This window comes from Nicotiana attenuata, unplaced genomic scaffold, assembly GCF_001879085.1.
Source record: "Nicotiana attenuata strain UT unplaced genomic scaffold, NIATTr2, whole genome shotgun sequence".
NCBI lineage: Eukaryota > Viridiplantae > Streptophyta > Magnoliopsida > Solanales > Solanaceae > Nicotiana > Nicotiana attenuata.
In genome coordinates this window covers 158,986-172,413 of record NW_017672323.1, presented here as the reverse complement: position 1 = coordinate 172,413, position 13,428 = coordinate 158,986, and the positions used below count along the sequence as shown (strand labels likewise).

Sequence of the window (13,428 nt, the reverse complement as noted above, 5' to 3'; positions counted from 1 at the left end):
TCAAACACTAGTGCTAAAAATTATTTAAGGTAAACAATGTCGACCTCTTTCTTCCAAGAAAAGAAAGCCAAAAAGGGAACCAATTCACAATCATTAGACCTTGATGCTATTGACAAAGCAAGCTAGCAAAACACATTTCACGTGGCTAATTATCATAAAAAGTGACTTGTAAATCTGCTCATCTTAATAGATCCAGGAAGACAAGACTTGCAAGAAAATCCCAATGCACATGTGCAAAATCTATGCGACAAAGAAATGATTTATCATAAATCAAGAAACCATAACATTTGGTATGCCACAAGGGTGATTGCAATAGTAAAAAGTAATTAGTTACAAACTTACATAGATAAGTCAAAGAATCATGATTGCATGAGCAGCTTATCAAAAACTCAATGTAAGGCGACATTTCTCATATCCTGAGACAGGAAACTACTTCCAATCAAGTCATGGAAAGCTCACTCCTGGAAGATAATCACGGAATTGGTGGAGGATTTTGGACAACCTAACAATTTCTCAGCGAATCCAAACAAATATTGGGATACACAGTTCATCGAACATGTCTGGCACCTTCTTTTCTTTGATATAATAACGAACTTCTCCAAAACCGATGCATTCGTCAACAGAAATTCTGAAAGTTTTGAAAGCTTTTTGACATAGCGTGATTTGAACTGATCCTTCAAACAGACCCCGCTGGGGTTAACAATCATAACATTCTTGAGGTTAGGCAACACAAAGCTTGAACTCAAACTCTGCAAATCAATTTTATTTCCTTTGGCCAGATCTCTCGACTCAAAGTGGCATCGGGAATAATCAAACTGGAGACAGAGAATATAATCAGGACTAAATGAAGGTCAGCCTAATAGAAATTGCACAAACATGACAAAAAATGATTTCACAGTAGAAGTGTCTGGTACAGAAAAGTTTCAGAACCGACAAATCTTAATGGTACTTGTAAAATGATTAATTGATTATGATGGCTGTTCCTATCTTAAAGATTCACGGCGTAGGTAAACCAAGCAAAGAGTGATGGCACAAAATCCTTTTTCATTTCAGAGTTCATTTGCCACAAAGAAAGCAACATCACCAACCAGGTTAATGTGAAGCTTTACGGTGATATAAGCAAAGCCTAGTACTGAAATTCAAAGATATTTATGCAGTCTTCCATAACTTCCCAGAAGGGGGTGTGGATTGGTAAAACTTCATAAAATGAACAGCTGTAGAAAGAAGAGAGAGAGTTCCAGGAAGTAACAACTTACACGCATAGATTCTATGTCTATGACGAGTGTCTCCACATGAGGTAATGCTCGCAAAAGGCCAGCTACTCCATACAAATTAAACTTATCCATATGCAACTCTAGTGTTAGATATTTGCATTTCAATTCAGGAATCTGCACTCCTTCGTACTGCAACATGCACAGGACCTGGTGCAATAATCCCAATGAAACTAGTAAATAAAGGAGAAATCAATAATAACAAAAAAAAGATGTTACTCCACAGCAGAGAGCTGTGACAAATCTAATCATCTATACACTTCAAGCTACATCAAGGACCTTTAAGTTAAAAACAAACCTTTGTGAACCATGTTCCTATTGTTAGCTCAGTTGCACAACTGAACTTCTGAAGATAATATTGGACGAGGGTCCTAAAAACTTGATGATACTCACGACAACTGTCTTCCGCATCATCAAATTCTTCACCATGATCATCCCGAATGTCTTTGATACACCTAATGTTAAACGTAAGCTTAGCATTAACCACGGAAGACACATCTATAAGTCTACACTTGAGATCATCAAGATCTCCTGAAATTTCCAAATGTTGAAGATACGGGGCAAAAATTTCCAAGGTATGATCACCTCCATCATTAGACAACCAATAATCTTGCAGCTTCAGTCTCTTTAATTTTGAAGACCTAATTTCCAGGCGTCGAAGACCCTCCACAATATCCAATTCCAAAGTTTCTAATGCAGGACACCCCGAGAGTACGTTCAGTATATCTTTATCGAATAACACAAAAGCGTCAAACCTTATGCTCTTTACAGACTTCCACGCTATGACCACGTCAGCATCAAAGCAACAAGACGTCAAATCTAAAGTTATCAACGATGAGCAGGTGCAGAAAGATTCAGGCAATTTGAAAGCGCTAGTTTCAGAATTTGACCGGACTACAACATTTTCCAGTTTTCTTTCAACAGCAAAACTAAGCCATCGACAGATATGTGAATTGTAATTGTAACGAAACAGGTAAGTACAGTCAATTTCAAATCTTTTAATTTTGGAACAAACGGAATGAGCTAGTACATAGTCAACAAAGGATATGAAGTGTTTTGGTTTCCGGAAACTTCTACGAGTGAATTTAAAGTTATAAACTGAAGTCCAGAGATACTGCCACCTTTTGGAGAGAATGCATGTTGTGAATGCATCTTTTGTCGGCAGAAGAGAGAGAATTTGAATTAGGAGCGACTCCGGCAACTCACTGAGTAGGTCTAGGGTTTCTTCAGCTCCATTGATTCTCACTTTTCGTTTCTTCGAAGATGGAGGGTTTATCAAATTACTACTGCTCCTTCTAGAGCCGTCATTTTTGGTGCAGTCGCCGGAAGAAGCCATGATTTTGGGTCCAAATGTATTTTGGTTTAATTTAATTTGTTTTTCTTTCCAAATTCCAGCTTGGGCACTAGACTTGACGCCGGAAAAGAAACAAAAAGGTTCGAAAAGTAGCGGTTCTGGTCCCTCGTTTATTGTTTTGTTCTAATGTTAGTCCCTAAGCTATCCAGCTTAAAGCATTTGACCTTTCAATTAAATAAGCTGTACTGGTTTATGAGTTTGGCCATAAGTTTTAAAAAAAAATTCTTTAAAAAAAAAGATAATTCAAATATGTGTTTGTTTATTAATATAATATACTTTTTGGAATATTTTAAAAATCAAAACTTCAAATTCATAATATAGTTTAGGACCACTTTTTGGCTAATCGTGACAATTTATTTTTTGTCTGAAAAAACAAAAAGAAATTAACATGTTAAAACTTGTCCCAAAATTTATGTACAAATACATTTTCGAATTCAAATCAAACTTCACCTATATTAACTTTTTCAAAAACTATTTAAGAATCTATATCCAAACATATCCTAATAACTGGGACGTAATCTTCTTCTAAGGGAGCATTTGCTTGGGTTTTGTTCTCTCTATGAATCCACGTATTCGTCCTCCTTCAGCATCGAACGCTATTACAACCCTAATAGTTTACTTCTTAATATTTATATCAAATCATATTAATTTATTACTAATCAATTATAAATTGAGATAAGAATGTATATGAATTAATTATTATAGTAATTTAGTGATAACAGTGTATTTAAAGAAATATGTTAACCACCAAAGGATGTGGTGCAGCGGATGGGACTACTCCTCCCTTAACTAGAGGTCTCGAGTTCGAGCCCTGAATATAGAAAAATCCTTGGTTGGGAACGCTTCCCCCTAGATGGGGCCCTACCCGGCGCAAATCCAGATATAGTCGAGTTCCAATGCGGATACGGAACATCTGGTTGGATAACCAAGAAAAAAAAATGTTTTGTATTCATTTAGTTTATGCAAACACATGCAAGTAAATATTTATATCAACATGAAATAATAAACCAAGCACACTGTCCAGTATTATACAACCATCATATATAATTCGTGCCATCTCTTAATTTTTTATTTGCTTCAATTTATCGTTAAATTCCCTTTAGCCTCCAACTAAATATTCAGATTACTTGGAGAATGTGACTGTCCTTGGATAATTGCTCATTGGAATGGATCAATCCTTTATTAATTCCGTCAAAGAAATTAAGACAAAGAATCAATTGATGGACATATCTTGTTGACCAGATAACTTGAAAATAATGTTGCAGTACATACTAAACCCATCGCATAGAAATATACTTTGATTTCAATACCACCGGGCACTTTTGCAAAGCTCACTAAATATCCTGGTCAACCAAACTTAGAACTGGCAGTTCTATTAAAACAAAGGGAAAACAGAAACCAAACCATTTCTCAAGAGAGTAATTTTTCCACAATTTTTCACAACCCTGTATAAGCTGTCGCAGCCAACTAAAATCAAAATGAGAAATGGAGATTTCAATAAAAAGATTCAACAGCATTGTAAGCCTCAAATCCAACTGCTAAAGATTATTTGAGGTAGGCAAACAATGGTGACTTTCTTCCAAGAAAAAAAAACCACAAATGGAACTAATTCATAATCAAAGACCTTGATGCTATTGCCAATGCAAGTTAGCAAAACACAACATTTAATGAGGCTAATTATCATGAGTAATGTGCCATTTAGAACTGCTTTTCTTAACAGGTCCAGGAAAACAAGTCGTAAGAAACTCTCAATACGCATGTACAACATCTAAAAATGCAACATACAAATGCTCCATGAGAAACCAAAATACCATAACATATGTTATGCCACAAGGTAAGTCCAAAAGATTAGCAATTAGTAACATAGATTAAGTTTCTAGTATCCTGGGACAGAGAACTTCCGTCTGGTCACAGAAAGCTCACTCCTGGAAGATAACTACAGATCGTGGAGGATCTTGGGGAACCTAACAATTTCTCAGCCAACTGGAGAAAATATGGGTGCACACAGTTCGTAAAACAGTTCCCGCACTCTCTTGTCTTTGATATGATAATGAACTTCTCCAAAACAGTTGCATTCTGTAACAGAAATTCTGAGAGTTTGAAAAGCTTGACATAGCACTGTTCAGAATGATCCTTCAAACATGCCCTGACGGAGTTGTCAATCTTATTGACAAGCTTAACATTCTTGAGGTTGGGAAACTCAAGTCTTGAAAACCAACTCTGCAAATCAATATTATCTCCTTCGGTCAAATATTTTAATTCGAAAGGGCACCGTTGAGTATCAACCTGGAGACGTAGAATAAAACCAGGACCAAATGAAGGTCAATTAGCCTAATGGAAATTGCAGAAAAGTGACAAAAAATGATTTCACAGTAGATTATGGCGGTTGTTCCTAAGATTAAGATTCAAGGGGTAGGTAACTCAAGCAAAGAGTGATAGGAAAATAATCCTTTTTGTTGCAGAGCTCGCCACAAAATACAAGGCCAATCATAATAACATGCAGCTTTATAGTGACATAAGCAAAACTTCTTCCTGATAATTAAGGATACATTTTAGTTCTCATTCAGAAACAACTTCCTGGGAGAGAGAGGCTGGGGTTGGGGGGTTGTTAAAACCTCATAAAATGAATAGATGTGAATAGAGAGAGAGTTCCAAGAAGTTACAACCGTAGCGATGTCTATGTTGAGTGTCTCCACATAAGGCGAGGCTTGCAAAATACCAGCTGCTCCGTACAAATTGAACTTTTTTATATGCAACTCTAATGTCAGATATTTACATTTTAGTTCTGGAATCGGCACCTCTTCAAGCTGCAACATGCACAGTACCTGCAACATGAGATTATCGCAGCTAAGCAGACTTTGTCATTAACTAAATATGGCATACCCAGTTGTGATTCTCTGAGCGATTAAAATTGAATATACAGAGCTTCAGAAGTTTGATGATTCATAAAGATATTTTACATCTGGAATTATTAAATATTGTCTTTTTCAGACTAGTCTCTAGTGTCCGGACCAGAAGTTTTGTTTGTTCTTCCCAAAAATCTTCTAGAGCATTAAGTTCCTCAGTAATATAATCTAGTCTGTTAAGATTTATCACTGTCACAAGTCACAAGAAGAAAGCAAAAGTGATTTACAAAGGTTCGTAACTCTAACTAGAAAAAGCAACTTTTGGTCAAATAGACAACAAATAAGGAAACTACCAAGGAAAAAAATATAAAGAGAATACAGCAAAGTGAAAATAAAGATAAAAAATGAAAGAAAACATACATGGGGCAAGGTGTGGCAGGACAAAGCAAAATTTTGGAAAATGCTAAACACGAAATGCAAGGCAGGGCAGGGCAGGGCGGGTTAAATTTAGCGGGTTAAAGGATTTACATCCCAAAATGAAACTAGTAAAAGATGGAGAAAGCAATAACAACAAAAGAAAGTACTCCACAACAGAGAGATCGAGCTGTAACAAATTAAACTATCCAAACACTTTAAGCAACATCTCTGTATAAACGTCTGGTTTTTAGATATATTTTTGCCGATATGATAAAAGAAATCGTGACTTCGAAAAGTTGACAAAAGGATTGCAAAAAGGCAGAAAAGCCACAAGTTTCTCTAATTAAGCCAGTTATGTTTGTGACATTTGTACAAAGGTTCTCAATCGTATAATGTTTCTTCCAACTGACGGCTAAAAAACAATCAGAGAAAATAAGGACTTTTGAGTTAAATACAAACCTCTGTGAACCATGTTCCGATTGTTAGCTCAGCTGCACAACTCAACTTTTGAAGATTATATGGGACGAGGGTCCTAAGGCATCGATGATAACCATGACAACGGTCTTCGTCAACATCACCATCAGAAAGATCATCATCATCAGAAAGATCAGTACAGGGGGCATTGAAGCAAAAACTTCGATAAGTAAGCTTAGCATTAACCAAGGAGGACACGTCTACAAGCCTACAATCGACATTTTCAAGATTTCCTGAAATCTCAAAATACTGAAGACACGGGGCAAAAATTTCCAAGGGAATATCTGTGCCGTCATCCAGCAGATGATGTTTCAAATACAGTCTCTTCAATTTCAAAGAACTAATATCCAGGTGAACAAATTGGTGCATAAGACAAAGTTCCATGGTTTCCAATGCAGGACAGACTGACAGTAAATTCACAATTCCATTATCGCTTATCAAAAAATTTCTCCAGCTTTATGCTCTTTAGAGACTTCCACGATATGACCATGTTAAAACTAAATACACGAGATCTAATCTCCAAAGTTATCAACGACGAACAGGTGCAGAAAGATTCAGGGAAAGTGAGATAATGAGTAAATATATCGTCCCAGAGTACAACATTTTCCACTTTTTTTTCAACAGCAAAATTAAGCCACCGCCAGATATGCGACTCGTATGGTGGAAAGAGGTAAGTGCAATCGAGTTCGAAATTTTGAATTTTGGTAGAAACGGAATGAGCTAACACATAATCAACAAAGGGCACAAAGTTATTTTTACGAGTGAGAATGAAGTTATAAACTGAAGTCCAGAGATACTGCTACCTTTTCGAGAGAATACATGTTGCGACTGCATCCTCAGTCGGCAGGAGAGAGAGAATTTGAACTAGGAGGGGTGTCCGGCAACTCACTGATACGGTCGTCTAGGGTTTCTTCAACTCCGGTGACTGTCACATTTTGTTTCTTCGGTGATGGAGTATTTCTCAAACTACTGCTACTGTTAAGGCCGTCATCTTTGCCTTCTGAAGCCATACTTTCGGAATCCTCTTCGTTTCTTTCTTTCTTTCTTTTTGTCTTTTCAAATCCCGCCTTCTGCATTAGATTTGAGGTAGCTGAACAATAAATGCTTTGACAATTTGATCTACAATTAGCATTAAATCTTTGCTGCATAAATACTTAAAATATTTTTTTTATTTGTTCATTTTAGCAAATCAAGAGAAATGTATTACTCCCTACTGTTTTCTTGCATTGTTAAGCTTTATCAACAATTCTTTGTTGATAAAATTTTAAAATTAGTACCTTGGATGAATGTCAGTATAGTAACCCTGTATGAGTCATAATGTAATATTGTGATGACCACTTGTCCAGGATAATTAGCTCGGATCCAACAAATAACCAACGGAAACTATCTCCAGCGACGTTTTAGAACGCGGGGCGTCTTTACGGCTGAGGCGTAAACCCTGAGACATAGAACGTAAGTAGGGGTGTGCATTCGAATCGGTTTATCGATAAATCAAATCGATTATTTGTTATCGGTTTATCGATTTTGATTTCCAAATTTTCCTTATCGAGTTATCGGTTTCGATTTCGATTTTGATTTTGTCCTCTTCGGTTATCGGTTTATCGATAAACCGATAAGATATACTACTATTTTTTTTTTTTACCCTTATTCTATAATACCCTTTCCTTTACCATAAGTCCCTAACCCTATTACTTCCTCTACCACATTTAAGGAATGATCATATTTAAAGCTCAAGGGAATGAAGTTCAAATTAATGGAAAACAAAATTAGCCGTGATGATGTATTTTGTTTTTTTATTTTTTTAATACCGTTGGAGTGTTGGTGGCATACATTGGACCCCTTACTTTAGTTTCGTGGCATGTGCTTGTTGACACAAATTTTATGTTATAAACGGTGTTCATCTTATTTTAGCTTCTTTTTGTCCATATTAGTTAGGCGTGTTTACAGCGATATTATTTCCGTGGAATCCCATAAATTTTCTTATTGGTGTAATCGATAACCGAATCGATAAGCCCCAAAAATCGATAAATCGAAACCTTATTGAAACGATAACGATAAGCATATGTACAAATCGATAATCGATAAGTAATTAACGATAAGGGTCAAAATCGAATGCACACCCCTAGACGTAAGTCTTATGGATCTTTAAATTTTACTAATTTCAATAATTGTAAGATAGTACAATAAAATAAAAAATAATTATAAAAATTATATTAAAATTACAAAATTTAAACACATAATCTATTTAAAATATTTATAAATTATAATTCAACTATGAATAATACGAAAAGTATGACATATATAATAATATGCAAATTAGCTGCAATGTCGTTACAACTCAAACATCAAAAGTAATGTATTCGATGCGAAATCTCGTATGTATCTCTTAAGGAGACTTTCAATATTATAATTTGATTTTTTTATTTTATAAAATACTCATTTTATTTAATATGCTTTCTATTTAAAAGAGAATTTATATAAAAATATAATTCACAATTTATATATGATTCTCTAGCATAATTTATTTTTAAGTTTTAACAAGTTAATAAAGTGACACATAATTCACCATACCATACCATGATAACTAATTATTTGTAAATAGTTACTAGATAATACTGAGCTATTAAATTAATAAGTATTGTATCTCGTAAACGTGATAAAAATAATATTTAGGAAAAAAATTATAAAATTTTTATGGACTATTTTATAATAAAGACATAACAAAAGTTAACAAATAAATACTTTTAAATGAAAGATTTATTTAAAATTTACTATCACAACAATCTTAGGGGATAACGTGCAATAATTTTATTTTAATTATAATATAAAATACTCAAAAAAGTAATTTGAATAATCAACGATTTATTAAGAAAATTTGAGGATTTAAAAGGTTAATTACACACAATTGCATAAAGTTCTATTAGGCGAACCCAGTACATTGGGCGTTGGGCGTGTCCAGGGCGTAAGCCCCGATGGACGAGGCATAAGTCTCACGGAATTAAGCCCCACGCATAAGCCCATGGGCGTTTTACGAGTGCTCCGTCCCAGGACGAGCCCCGGGCGAGTCCCAATTCTGCCTTTTAAAACGGAGATCTCTAGGTTCTTAATTTCTCGTAGAATGATTTAACTACATTGGCTTTGAGATTGTATCTCCCAGGAATTGACGTTATTATAACTTATTATGTTGAAAATTTAAAATTCATTGAAGAAAAAGGAAAAAGAGATTATAGCTTTGTGTGATAACCCGCCATGTCATGATGCCACATAGGCGCCATTTGACATATATTATTGTAATGTGGAAGCTTACTGTAACGATCCGACTGGTCATTTCTCTTGTTAGAATCCCGTCCCCCTAAGACTTTCCGCACTTGCCTTAACTAATTTACGACCTGCGGGGAAAGTTGGTTCGGGATTCGGAAGAGTTCTAGTTATAATAAGCACACTGATTCCCTAAGATTTTCTTAAAAGGCTAAGTTTGACTTTGGTCAACATTTCTAGAAAACGGACCCGGACTTGTGTTTTGACGGTCCCGGAGGGTCCGTAGGAAAATATGGGACCTGCGCGTATGCCCGGAATCGAATTCCGAGGTCCCTAGCCCGAGAAATGAATTTTTGTTAGAAATTGTTAAACTAGAAATTCTAAGGATTTAATGAAACTGAGTAATGCTCGATCATATCGGTATCGGGCCTGTATGTTAGTTCCGGAGCCCGGTACAGGTCCAATTTAACATTTAAGACTTACCCACAAAATTTGGTGTCAATTTGAGTAGTTTAAGTACGTTTCGGCACGTTAGAAGTGAATTTAAGAACTTGAAGTTCATAAGTTTGATTCAATTGGTTTTAGGGGGTGATTCTTAGATTTAGGGTTGTTTCGGGTGTTTCGAGGGTTCAAGCGAGTCCGTTTCATGATTTCAAACTTGTCGGTATGTTTGGGCGGGGCTCGGGGGCCCCGAGCGTCAATCGGGCGAGGCTCGAGTGAAGTTGGAAATTTTGGGAAGGGCTGAAGCTCCAGCTATCTGTCATAACCGTATCTGCGGTTGGTCAGCCGCAGGTGCGAGACCGCAGAAGCGGTCAACCTCTCGCAGATGCGGCCAAGCCAGGCCAGGCCCAAAGCCGCAGAAGCGGCTGTTTTTTCGCAGAAGTGGAGCCGCAAAAGCGGCTTGCATCTCGCAGATGCTGCTCAGCGGCCCAGTTGAGATTCCGCAGAAGCGGGCTCTTTTCCGCAGAAGTGGTGGGCGCAGGTGCGGCCCAGGACCGCAGATGTAGAAATCGCTGAAGCAGTGAGCTTCATTTAATACAGGGTCCAGCCATATTTGCCCATTTTGCACTCGTTTATTGGGCGATTTTGGAGCTCTTGAGAGAAGATTTCCACCTAGCATCTTGAGGTAAGTTTATCCCCCTTATTTCTAAGTTTAATGCTTGAGTTTTGGATAGATTAACACACAAAGATTAGGAAAAATCAAGGGATTAGAGCAAAACATAGGGTTTTGATAAAACTTAGATTTTACCACGGAATTGGTTAAGAAATGAAGTAGTAATCATATATTATTGATCCTTAGGTTATAGAGAACAACTTCCTTCGAAAAGTTTCGGGATCCGGGCACGTGGGCCCGGGGTCGAATTTTAGGAAACTTATATTTAAGGTTGGGAAATTACTTTAGTAATTAAAATGCATACTCTTGAGCTTGTATTGACTAGTTCCTACTTCATTTAACTAGTTTCGCATCGTGCGGCTCCAAATTGAGGGTTTGAGCACGTTCTTGATATTGGAAGTACGCGTTGGAGCGAGGTGAGTCTCCTATCTAACCTTGTAAGAGGGAATTGTCCCCATAGGTGTAATAATTGAATAATCTGCCACTAAATGCGGGGTACGTATGTACTAGGTGACGAGAGTCCGTGCCTACCCACTATTTCGGGTAGTTTAGGACCCAAAAGCATGCTTTATGTGAAGTTCTCGTAACTTTTTGATTAATTTGGGATTGCTTAAATCATGTTGAATGTGGTAAATGAATCTAATAAGAGGAACATCATTTTCTTGGCCCTTTTAAAGAGAAGTTGATATTTTCGTGAGTAATTGCTCTCCTGATATATAATCTTGTCTGCCTGTTGTTGTGTTTAAATACATTTGACCGGGTCACACGTATGATTCGCGAGCGGGGTAATAGATGCATCTATGGTTCGTGCCGTTCGACCCTCCGGCAGTGCACACTTTATTTTTATGTTGGATCGGGCCGTACGACCTCTGCACTACTTGCGTATGCTTATAGCTTGGTATATTGCTGTGATCGGAACTTTGTTATATGCCCTGAAATGTAAATGTCTAACTGTGATATTATCTAGGAAAGGACTTATTGCCTCATGCTGTAAATTGTTAATCATTTGTGCTATCCATGCTTAGTATATCACTTATCATATTATTTGACCCTAGTAAGTGTCAAGTCGACCTCTCGTCTCTACTTCTTCGAGATTAGACAGGATACTTACTGGGTACATATTGTTTATGTACTCATACTACACTTCTGTACTTAATTGTACAGGATCTGAGGCAGGTACATCTGGTTACCAGACTGGTGCATACCCTTGATCCGGCCGAGATTCCACGGTGAGCTGCTCCCTTCCTATGCCGTTCAGCAGCCCGATAGAGTCTTTCCTTTACTTTTGATTGTCTACTCTATTTCAAACAGTAGGATAGTATTATTCTTTTTTGTATATTCTACTAGCTGCCCACATACTTGTGACACCAGGTCTTAGCACACACATTAGTAGACTATTCTTTTGGGTTGTATAACTATTATTGTACGTTGCTAATTATCACATGATTTAAATTCAAGTTAAGAAATTGTTGTAACTATTTTTGTAAAGTAAACAAGAATTCACTTATATTTCCGCGTTGGCTTGCCTGACAACGGTGTTGGGCGCCATCATGACCTGAGGTGAAATTGGGTCGTGACAACATGGTATTAGAGCACTAGGTTCACGTAGGTCTCACAAGTCATGGTCAAACCTAACAGAGTCTTGCGGATCGGTACGGAGACGTCTGTATTTATTTTTGAGAGGCTATAGGGTGTTAGAAAACTACTCTTTGTTCATTTCCAATCGTGCAGTGGTTGGTATACTAAATTTCCCTCTTCTATTCTCTCACAGATGGTGAGGACGCGCACGGAGGATGTTCCGAACCCGGAAGGAGCTGCTCCCCCCATTGCTAGAGGCCGGGGGAGGGAACCGGCCCGAGGTAGGGGACGAGGGCGTCCTAGATCTGTACCAGTAGCACCACCGGCGGATTCTGCAAGAGATCCTATCATAGAGGATCAGGGCGAGGTGCCCGCAGTAGGGCCTACCCCGACAGACTTTATGACAACACCGGGCTTTCAGGAGGTCATGGGCCGTATGCTGCGGTTCATGGACACCATGACTCAGGCTAATTTATTTCCAGCGGATCTAGCTACATATCAGGCGGGAGGGGGAGCATAGACCGCTACTGCTCAGGCTCCTGGTCATGCAGCTGCAGTGTATCGGACTCCGAGTGCACTACCCACGGATGGGGCTCAGCCAGTTGCTGCAATGGTGCCCGAGCCCAGACCAGCTGCGGATGGTGACCCGCAGAAGTTGTTGGATAGATAGACTAGACTTCACCTCCTATCTTCGGGGGTGAGCGTCATGAGGATGCTCAGGATTTCATTGATAGGTGCAGGGACAGACTGTAGTCGCATGGGGTTGACTTCACTGCTTTCCAGCTGGAGGGCAGGGCCCGTAGATGGTGGCAGTCCTATGTTCTTGGCAGGCCCGCATGTTCTCCTCCCATCACCTGGGGTCAGTTCACGCAGTTATTTTTGGACAGGTATATTCCACCCTCTGAGAGGGAAGAGCTGCGGTATCAGTTCGAGCAGCTTGAGCAGGGTCAAATGTCCGTGATCGATTATGAGGCGAGGTTTTTTGAGTTATCCCGCCATGCATTGATGATACTTCCTACTAACGCAGAGAGGGTGCGGAGGTTTGTTGCAGCGTTGCATTCCGGCATTAGGGCCAACATGGCCCGAGAGGTGGAGATGGGGACTTCTTATCAGCTA

General features: G+C 38.2%; 2 protein-coding genes across 3 annotated transcripts; both read right to left on the bottom strand.

The window, feature by feature from the left end:
* Window positions 1-241: 241 nt before the first annotated feature.
* Window positions 242-2,725, bottom strand: LOC109212748 (F-box protein At5g03100-like). Its single transcript, XM_019376420.1, has 3 exons — window positions 1,570-2,725; window positions 1,257-1,421; window positions 242-815 (listed from the first exon to the last, which is right to left on the bottom strand). Exons 1-3 carry the CDS (start codon window positions 2,605-2,607, stop codon window positions 456-458), a joined length of 1,563 nt encoding a protein of 520 aa, XP_019231965.1. The 5' UTR covers window positions 2,608-2,725; the 3' UTR covers window positions 242-455.
* Window positions 2,726-4,281: 1,556 nt separating this feature from the next.
* LOC109212749 lies at window positions 4,282-7,494 on the bottom strand. 2 transcript variants are annotated; one of them, XM_019376422.1, is made up of 4 exons: window positions 7,166-7,490; window positions 6,348-6,451; window positions 5,292-5,450; window positions 4,282-4,911 (listed from the first exon to the last, which is right to left on the bottom strand). In XM_019376422.1, exons 1-4 carry the CDS (start codon window positions 7,194-7,196, stop codon window positions 4,534-4,536), a joined length of 672 nt encoding a protein of 223 aa, XP_019231967.1. In that variant the 5' UTR covers window positions 7,197-7,490; the 3' UTR covers window positions 4,282-4,533. The 2 variants fall into 2 exon arrangements, with proteins under 2 accessions (XP_019231967.1, XP_019231966.1); XM_019376421.1 differs by having other exon boundaries at window positions 6,348-7,494.
* Between the last annotated feature and the right edge of the window lie 5,934 nt (window positions 7,495-13,428).

Excerpts from the sequence above, each read along its gene's own strand:
- LOC109212748 (XM_019376420.1), bottom strand. The coding sequence starts at position 2,607 with ATGGCTTCTTCCGGCGACTGCACCAAAAATGACGGCTCTAGAAGGAGC. Across the intron at positions 1,422-1,569 it reads TAGGAACATGGTTCACAAAG|GTCCTGTGCATGTTGCAGTA; the intron begins GTTTGTTTTTAA and ends TTATTGCACCAG. Across the intron at positions 816-1,256 it reads TAGACATAGAATCTATGCGT|TTTGATTATTCCCGATGCCA; the intron begins GTAAGTTGTTAC and ends CTCTGTCTCCAG.
- LOC109212749 (XM_019376421.1), bottom strand. The coding sequence starts at position 6,746 with ATGGAACTTTGTCTTATGCACCAATTTGTTCACCTGGATATTAGTTCT. Across the intron at positions 5,451-6,347 it reads TCGGAACATGGTTCACAGAG|GTACTGTGCATGTTGCAGCT; the intron begins GTTTGTATTTAA and ends CTCATGTTGCAG. Across the intron at positions 4,912-5,291 it reads TCAACATAGACATCGCTACG|GTTGATACTCAACGGTGCCC; the intron begins GTTGTAACTTCT and ends CTACGTCTCCAG.